Source organism: Oncorhynchus mykiss, chromosome 3, assembly GCF_013265735.2.
Source record: "Oncorhynchus mykiss isolate Arlee chromosome 3, USDA_OmykA_1.1, whole genome shotgun sequence".
Classification (NCBI taxonomy): Eukaryota; Metazoa; Chordata; class Actinopteri; order Salmoniformes; family Salmonidae; genus Oncorhynchus; species Oncorhynchus mykiss.
The window spans coordinates 60952468-60962460 of record NC_048567.1 but is presented as its reverse complement, the minus strand read 5'-3'; the positions used below and the strand labels follow the sequence as shown (position 1 = coordinate 60962460).

The following is a 9993-nucleotide window of genomic DNA, read 5'->3' as shown; positions in this document are numbered from 1 at the left end:
TAGCACGACTTTTGATGTTCCTTGGTTGGGGTCTGTGCAGATTATTTGTTGCAATTGCAATCATAATAAAATGGTGGTCTGATAGTCCAGGATTATGAGGAAAAACATTAAGATCATGGGACATTTATTCCATGGGACAAAACTAGGTCCAGAGTATGACTGTGACAGTGAGTGGGTCCAGAGATATGTTGAACTGGAAGGAAAGGCGGCCAAATGAGGTATACCTGCTGGAACGTGTTCTACGGGTGGGTCATCTGTGTCATCTATCATCTGTGTAGTGCTAGGGCAAAAAACAAAACATACACTCAGGGTGGGCCCCAGGACAGAGTTTGGGAAACCCTGAGCTAGGCGAACTGAACAAGTGCGCTCGCATACTCCCTTTAAAGACCTTCACTTGAAAAACGAAATTTAAAAAACACAATAGTACTGTTTGTCAATTTTGACACAGTAGCCAGAATACACTTCCTCAAAATAGTCTGAAATCGGTCATTGATTTTGATGTTTTTGCAGAGAAGATCTTAGTCATGCAATGTTACATCTAACTAAGATGTTTGAGGCAGTATTTTTTAAATAAAAAATTTGCATGAAAACGAGTCGTCTCTCGTTGAATGACAAAGACTTTATTGAAGTTGACCAATCATGGACGAAGGGGTGTGCCTGAACAGCCGAAAAAAACCTTACCAAAGTCCAAAACTAACAAAAACATCATAAAATGTCGTCATAATATATGCACAAACACTTCTGTGCACATAATTTACAGACAGCTGGGTGGCAAGCAAGTTCACGTCTATATTTAATATTTCAGTACACCTATTGTAATATAAATACGGTATCAAAGCAAGTACTGTGCAATGAGGTGTCATTTTCAGTGTTTAAAAAAAAACTGTGAAAATAATATTTTTTTGTGAACAAATGTTTCACTTTGTTATTATAAAGAGGTTGGTAGCAACATGTGAAAATCGTTGTAAATCCCACAATAAAACGCTATCTCTGGGCTTGCTACTAGCAAACGTAGCTACACACAATAATACCAGAGCCAATATCAGCAGGTGAAGTAGTTAGATAGCTGTAAAATCGGCAAAAAAAACCTGCACTATCAATTTAGGAGTACATCTCACGAGTTCAATTTTCAGTTAGCCTCTGCTCAGAGCTCGTATAGAGTCCTTTCCCACGTTTCCCATAGACACAGGGCGCATTACGAGATGGTACTTAAAGGATAAACTGTTGAATAATTTGGTACACTGTTTAGATTGAGCACATCTAAGCGAAATATACGTTGTCATGATGATATAAACGGATAGATGAGTTCTAGACAAGTATGACCATACCATCTGTTGGCGATCTGGAGTGCAGTTAATTGTTTTAAATGCGTTATGAAATGTGATAGTGTGTTATCCAAAGTGACAGAACCATGTATGATGCGTTCCTTTATGATTTCCTGATTTCACAGACTGATCACTTAGAAGTTAAATCATGGAGATGTTTTTTCCCACTGATAGAACATAGTCTTTCACCATATTGACAGGCGTTTCAGGATTTTTATTTCTGGGGGTGGATTATCCCATTAAGAGTAATGAAACAGGCAGGAAGCCTTCTGGCCAGAAGCCCAGCTAGCCATCTACTATGCCACACAAAAACATGCTCAAGTGGCGGAGTCGATATCCACCCTTATAAACCACGGTCGTTACAATATGAAAAGAGGGCAAAATTACATACCTTAATGACTTATTACTGTAACCATGTGGCCTATGTAAATACATAGACCAAATGGCAGGATAGAATACCCAATGGAATATTGAAGAACACTGGTTTGGAATAAGAAGATGTGTATTTGCAGTGGAGAACCACTCATGATTTATCTCCTTGCTGCTACTACTTTGTCTCACTGTTTAATAATATGTAAAGTTGTGAGAATGTGCAATACTTAGACCGAAATAGCTGCCGTTAATCATTTTGGGTGTAGGTACTGTAGGTGCAGGAGATCCACAATACTTTTAAGATAATATTTTATAAGAGGTGCAGGAACTCGAGCAGTAGCACATTTGACGCGCACATACTCAGCTCCGGTGAGCTCCTGCCCATGTCAAGCCCTCGTTTGGGACGGCAGGGTAGCCTAGTGGTTTGAGTGTTGGACTAGTAACCAAAAGGTTGCAACAGCTGACAAGGTACAAATCTGTCATTCTGCCCCTGAACAGGCAGTTAACCCACTGTTCCTAGGCTGTAATTGAAAATAAGAATTTGTTAAAGGTAAAAATTGTATACACTATATACAGTGAGGCAAAAAAGTTTTTAGTCAGCCACCAATTGTGCAAGTTCTCCCACTTAAGAAGATGAGAGAGGCCTGTAATTTTCATCATAGGTACACTTCAACTATGACAGACAAAATGAGAAAAAAAATCCAGAAAATCACATTATAGGATTTTTAATGAATTTATTTGCAAATTATGGTGGAAAATAAGTATTTGGTCACCTACAAACAAGCAAGATTTCTGGCTCTCACAGGCCTGTAACTTCTTCTTTAAGAGGCTCCTCTGTCCTCCACTCGTTACCTGGATTAATGGCACCTGTTTGAACTTGTTATCAGTATAAAATACACCTGTCCACAACCTCAAACAGTCACACTCCAAACTCCACTATGGCCAAGACCAAAGAGCTGTCAAAGGACACCAGAAACAAAATTGTAGACCAGCACCAGGCTGGGAAGACTGAATCTGCAATAGGTAAGCAGCTTGGTTTGAAGAAATGAACTGTGGGAGCAATTATTAGGAAATGGAAGACATACAAGACCACTGATAATCTCCCTCGATCTGGGGCTCCACGCAAGATCTCACCCCGTGGGGTCAAAATTATCACAAGAACAGTGAGCAAAAATCCCAGAACCACACGGGGGACCTAGTGAATGACCTGCAGAGAGCTGGGACCAAAGTAACATAGCCTACCATCAGTAACACACTACGCCGCCAGGGACTCAAATCCTGCAGTACCAGACGTGTCCCCCTGCTTAAGCCAGTACATGTCCAGGCCCGTCTGAATTTTGCTAGAGAGCATTTGGATGATCCAGAAGAAGATTGGGAGATTGTCATATGGTCAGATGAAACCAAAATATAACTTTTTGGTAAAAACTCAACTCGTCGTGTTTGGAGGACAAAGAATGGTGAGTTGAAGAACACCATACCTACTGTGAAGCATGAGGGTGGAAACATCATGCTTTGGGGCTGTTTTTCTGCAAAGGGACCAGGACGACTGAGCCGTGTAAAGGAAAGAATGAATGGGGCCATGTATCGTGAGATTTTGAGTGAAACCTCCTTCCATTAGCAAGGGCATTGAAGATGAAACATGGCTGGGACTTTCAGCATGACAATGATCCCAAACACACCGCCCGGGCAACGTAGGAGTGGCTTTGTAAGAAGCATTTCAAGGTCCTAGAGTGGCATAGCCAGTCTCCAGATCTCAGCCCCATAGAAAATCTTTGGAGGGAGTTGAAAGTCTGTGTTGCCCAGCAACAGCCCCAAAACATCACTGCTCTAGAGGAGATCTGCCAAGGAATTGGCCAAAATACCAGCAACAGTGTGTGAAAACCTTGTGAAAACTTACAGAAAACGTTTGACCTCTGTCATTGCCAACAAATGGAAGTATTGAGATAAACTTTTGTTACTGACAAAATACTTATTTTCCACCATAATTTGCAAATAAATTCATTAAAAATCCTACAATGTGATTTTCTGGATTTTTTTATCTCATTTTGTCTGTCATAGTTGAAGTGTACCTATTATGAAAATTACAGGCCACTCATCTTTTTAAGTGGGAGAACTTGCACAATTGGTGGCTGACTAAATATTTGTTGCCGCACTGTATATGCAAATACACATTTTTTTAAACTTTTTTTTTTACATTTCACCTTTATTTAACCAGGTAGGCCAGTTGAGAACAAGTTCTCCTTTGCAACTTCGACCTGGCCAAGCAAAGCAGTGCGACACCAACAACACACATGGAATAAACAAACATACAGTCAATAACACAACAGAGAAAAAGTCTATATACAGTGTGTGCAAATGAGGTGACAATTATTTTTGGAAGGGATGTATGTTTCCCCTTTTTTGTGATAAACACGATTTACAGTGTTCTATTTGTGACACTCGTTTGTGTAAGGGTTGATAGTCAATAGGCTCGGTGCTGTATGTTATGTATTAAACTAATAATGTAGTGATTGAAGCAAGACTGGATGTACAAGGATCGAGGATACTGATACTCTGTATGTTATTGTATTGATGACCTTTTCAACACTGTCATTCTGTAGCAGCTTGCAAAGTCACTGTCTTTTGTTGTAACTCCGTACAAACCTCCCAGGCTGATGTTGACGGAACATTGGTGCTGTGAGACTTGAATATTAGGGTCTACTTGGAGAAGGCGAGTTAGACATTATTCTTAGCTTCTGTGTGAGAGGTGTCTCCCTGTTTTGTTCACCTGAAATCCTCTCTTACACCTTAACCACTTGATTAGACCCATCCTACCTGTCGGAACTGTCAAACCGGTTATGCCATAATCATAACCAACCACACAACCAGATAAAGGGAGGTGGGGAGTGGTAGGAGGTGGTGCTAGAGAATTGGGCAAGACATCCTCTTCATTCTTTACACAGATTTTGAGGATTGAGGTGTTTTTTGTGTTCTTTAACAGTGCTTTCAATTTGGATTGCGAAGAATCTTTTGAACTAAAAAAAAGGCTACCCAGGAAGAAGAATACAGGACCAGGAATGACAGTAAGAATCAGATTTACTGTAGAGGAAAGGAAGAGGAACAAAATTATATACAAATAAGTTCATAGATTTGCTTCAGCCTTCATGCTGTAGGCTATGGGAGGACTATGGTAACTAACGAGTCATAGAAACTCACTCATACAACCACACATTATCATTGACTCAGTGAATAAGGTAAACCGTTTAATAGCCACTGTGCTCTCTGCCACACAAAATTAATATTGTAAAGACGTAGGTGATATATAGATATACATACAGTATATACACATAAAAGTCCAGCAGACACACATACATTCACACAGGGACAAATACATAGACTGAAAGAACATAAAGAACCAACACCCACACAAACTCCCAGAGGCAACCATGAGGGTTGTGTTGGTGCTAGGAGGCCTAACTATCCTGGTCTCTATGGGCCTGGCCCTGATCGTCTTTGGCCAGTCCCTGACAGAAGCCAAGCTGACCCTGCAGAACCTGCATCTGGATCAGATGCAGAGGGCGCGCGTCAACCAACTCAAGGAGAGGCAGTGGCTGGAAAACTTGCTGAAGGGGCAGTTAGACTGGAAGAAGAAGAATGTGGAGGAGATGGAGGCAGAGGTGAAGAAACTGACCGAAGAGGAGGGGAAGAAGAAGACTGAGGTTGAGGCCTGCCAGGCAGACAAGGTGAGAGACAGATCATTACTGTTCTATACATACTAAACAGACCTGGGTTAAATACTGAACATATAGACCATTGGTGTACTATAAAGACTAGACCAGGACTGCCCAACCCTCTTCATGGAGATCTACCATCCTGTTCATTTTCAGTCCAACCCTTACCTAACATACCTGATTCAGCTAGATAAGTTATTGGTGAGCAGCTAAAATTAAAATCAGGTGTGCTAAATTAGGTTTGGAGCAAAAATCTGGAGAACAGTAGCTCTCCAGGTACAGGGCTGCCCTTCACTAGACAGACCTGGGTCGAATACTGAACATACAGGTATGTCAAATAATGGAGCTGTTCTTGATTTCGTTTTCCTGGTACAATGGATCCAATGGAATAGTCCCAAAAGTGCTACCCCCAAGCATTGAACAGTGATGACAATGGCTTCGGGCTGTGTGGCTTGGAACAGGGTGCACTAAACCAGAGCAATCAAAAAAGCAATTGAAAGTATTTAACATTTGACCCAGGTTGGTGTATGGTGCTTGTCAACCCACTGGGCATACACTGACTGAATCAACATTTTTTCCACGTAATTTCAATGAAATGACGTTGAACAAATGTGGAATAAACGTTGAATTGACATCTGTGCGCAGTGGAATGTGCTGAGTAGAAGGATTTGAAGGACTCGGATAAGGATTTTTAGTATGTACAGCAAACAGTAGGCGTGAATGTTATTTTTCCCCTTTACCTATATTTGTGTTATCTCTCACTTTGGCACAAAGAAACAAAAGGAGGAAGTACTTGCACCCATACAGAAGGAGCAGAGTGATATTGAAGGTATGTGAGTCTTTTCTAGTAGAGTTGTTATTCTTGTAGCCACTTGTGCCACAAGGTGTGAAATTTGATAACGTAGTGCATATCTCTCTGGGTGCATTTCTGAAGAGGCTTCCCTTTGCTTCTCTTCTCTGCTCTTCTCTTCTGATCTCCTCTCCTTGTCTGTTCTCCTCAGCGACGTTCAATACTGAAAAGGAGGCTTGGACTGGGGAGATCACCACACTCAAACAGCAATTGGAGCAGAGGAGCAAAGTGTGTGGTTTTGTAAAGGACTCAACAGATACAGCGTAAGTAGCAGATTTGTATTACCTTGGGGGGGAATTTTATTTTATTTTTTTATTTAATCTTTTTTCAACCAGGTAGGCCAGTTGAGAACAAGTTCTCATTTACAACTGCGACTTGGCCAAGAAAAAGCAAAGCAGAGCGACACAAACAACAACCCAGAGTTACACATGGAATAAACAAGCGTACAGTCAATAACACAATAGAAAATATATATACAGTGTGTGCAAATGGCGTGAGGAGGTAAGGCAATGAATAGGCCGTAGTAGCGACATAATTACAATTTAGCAAATTAATACTGGAGTGATAGATGTGCAGATGATTATGTGCAAGTAGAAATACTGATGTGCAAAACAGCAGAAAAGTAAATAAAAACAATATGGGGATGAGGTAGGTAGATTGCATGGATTCTTTACAGATGGGCTATGTACAGCTGCAGCAGATCGGTTAGCTGATGTTTAAAGTTAGTGAGGGAAATATAAGTCTCCAGCTTCAGTGATTTTTGCAATTTGTTCCAGTCAAAAATAAAACTGGAAGTCTACTCACAGCACTGGTGAAACATCCAACAAAGTTCATGATGATAATAAAACCTCTTGTTTTCTCCAGGACATTATGTCCACCCAAAGAAGGAGCAGCAAAAGCTGAAACGGCCCCTGTACAAGGTCAACCTGCCTCGACAAAAGCTGAAGCGGCCCATGTACAAGGTGAACCTGCCTCTGCAAAAGCTGAAGCGGCCCCTGTTAAACCTGAAGTGGCCCCTGTTAAACCTGAAGCGGCCCTTGTTAAACCTGAAGTGGCCCCTGCTCCAAAGTAGTAAATGTCTCAAATTTCTCTCAGAATAACATTAATGGTGTGTAGTCATTCATTCATGATGCGCACTCATATTTATGTTTTTTTTTTTGTGGGTAATCTTGTGGGTAATCTTGGCAACCCCATGTAAATTACACCATTTATGTTATGTAGTCTGTACACAAGAGATTAGGCTGTGGGCATTGTCAATGTTTCAGTTTGGCACACTATGTAGCCTAAAGTAATTAGGTGCTGTTCGTTTTTAAAAACTATGGATATCTTATCAGTTTTTAAATAAATGTTTTTTGTTTTTCATTTACATTTTTATAAAGCCTTTTAGTTAGGCACAGAAAACATGGAAAGAGAAACCACTGCCTTTCCCTGTTGATGGTTCGTGTGATGAAGAGGGAGGAACTCCTATCAAACCTGCACAGTTCAATACCAATATAACTTAGACCATTAAAGCTTTAATACAGCTTACCTTATCATCACCATCATTGACTGCCAGGGTAAAACATAATATTGTAACGCTGTTGGGTGTAATCTGCCAGGGTAAAATGGAGCCGGCTAGTGGACGAGTAATATGTAAACGTAGGGTGACAGTGAGCCACCAGCAAAATAACCATAGATGAGATGTTGACAATGGCTAATTAATAGGCATAAATAAATAGTATTTCTATGATTGCAGTCTTCAAAGATTGAATTGCAATGAATCAGATTCAGGCGCAGTGTTTTGTGCTTTGGAATGTTCAGTATTCCTGGGATACCATGCTGTCACCATGTAAATTATATAAAAACATTTATAAAACAGGTTGTTTGGATCCTGGATGCAGACTGGTTGATAGAAGAGAGTTATAGCACAACAATCCCCGCATTCACCGGGTAATGCCTGTTAACAGTTCAATTAGATTTATTAATGCGCATCCACTATCCACTAGCCTGGCTGACGCGACTCACGGTACCACACAGCAATGAAGAGCTGTGACTCACTGGTCTGGAAAGGAGGCTGTTAATTAATGCAATATTCACTCAGAAATTGAGCAGATGGATTGATTGGATGAGACCTCTCATTGTTTGGATTTGAAAATCCAACATTTGTAATGGAAGGGGGCAGCACTCAGGGGCTTTGTGTGGCTGTGCCTGTAGGTGTTTGAGTGAGACAACATCAAAACAGCCTTTCCAGACTCTCAAGTCAGGAGGACTTCGAGTTTGGTATCAGCCAGACTACTGTCCCATAACCCAGCCAGTCAATTTATATTATAGCCTTAACATCATCTCCCCCATTAAAAAGTATCTAAACAATTTTCCCCCATGCTACTAGGTTAGCATTTAGTTTGCAACAGTTAGGGTTTGTCTAAACCTTGCTGTCTGCTTCTCTGACCTGTGGAAGGTTTATTGCGATCTCCTCCGTGCCATGCATATGAACGTGAAGTGACTGACAGTTTCTCTGAGCCAGACAAATTCATTTATCAGGATCATTATAATGGATATATCCAAAGAAATGGCAAAAGAAACAAACAAATGTAAAACCAAGGAAAGTACACATAGTTACTGTCATTTCAGCTGCTTTCTTTAGTTGGCTAGAGCAAAGGAGAAGTACAGTAGCTAGCCTGGAGCTACATGCCAATGATTTGTTTAGCATAGCAATCATTGCAAAAAATAATGGATAGAATGAACGACCAGCCCATTTAGCTAACAACTTAAGACCTCATAATTATTTTAAAAATGTTTGCATTTTATCGCACCTACAGTATAGTTTTTATGATCATAGGACATTTCCCACTAAATCCACCCACACTCCTATTCAAATAGTCATCTCTACTACTCAGCTGTCGTTGTCTTTTTACTTGCTTGAGGAAATGCAGTAGATATTTACTGAAGTGGGAATGAGATATTGGACTTTGATCCATCACTGACAACGATGTGCTTGAAGTATTTCCATCACAGTAATGATGATGCACTGGGTACTCTGATCATGATGTGTAATCAATTAATGTCGCGTTTTTTCAGTTTGCTTTACTTCTTTGTCCATAAGCTTCTGATTGAGGCTTATAGGACTTCAGAAAAATTTATACTTTTTAAAACTTTAAAAAAAACTTTTTGTTATTCTTACTTTTTCAAGAACTGTCCGTTCAAAACGATACTGAAAAATCGTTTTGAGTTTTGGAATGGCATCATATTTCATGGCCATTCTGTAGTACTTATCATGGAGATGGTCAAAAACAAACTACTGTCTCACAGGTTGATGGAATTTCACAATGCCATTACTAACAAAATAAAATCTAAGATGGTAAAAGAGAATTTCCATATTCTATTTCCTTAGAACGATAACCAGGAAGCTTTGTCTCAATCCGGTTTAGTATACCACACACACGGAGGTGTGCTCACACAAACAAAAACACACATTTGTACCATTTTTACCTGGCTCACATTTTTGCGCACCAGTTAAAAGCAAGGAATTGGAAGGATGTACAAAGAGCTATTAGAGTATTGATAGGGAGAGTAAACAGAGTACGTCAGTGGACATGGAAAAGTAATTTACAGTACACAGCAATCAGTATATATCATCTGTTAGTGAGAATCTAAATAATGACCATTATTTTAAGCATGGCATAAGATCACAGCCTTTAAGTGGAATGCTATTCTATGGAGTGTGACGTCACATGGGCCTACAGCTCTTGTTTCAGAG

At 40.2% G+C, this 9993-nt stretch overlaps 1 protein-coding gene across 2 annotated transcripts; it reads left to right on the top strand.

Annotated features, from left to right (window-relative positions):
- The first annotated feature begins 4597 nt into the window (after window positions 1-4597).
- On the top strand, window positions 4598-9605 carry LOC110520310. 2 transcript variants are annotated; one of them, XM_021597539.2, is made up of 5 exons: window positions 4599-4759; window positions 5198-5419; window positions 6182-6236; window positions 6409-6520; window positions 7122-9605. In XM_021597539.2, the coding sequence occupies exons 1-5, from the start codon at window positions 4754-4756 to the stop codon at window positions 7327-7329; spliced, it is 603 nt and encodes a 200-aa protein (XP_021453214.2). In that variant the 5' UTR covers window positions 4599-4753; the 3' UTR covers window positions 7330-9605. The 2 variants fall into 2 exon arrangements, with proteins under 2 accessions (XP_021453213.2, XP_021453214.2); XM_021597538.2 differs by having other exon boundaries at window positions 4598-5419.
- The last annotated feature ends 388 nt before the right edge of the window (window positions 9606-9993 follow it).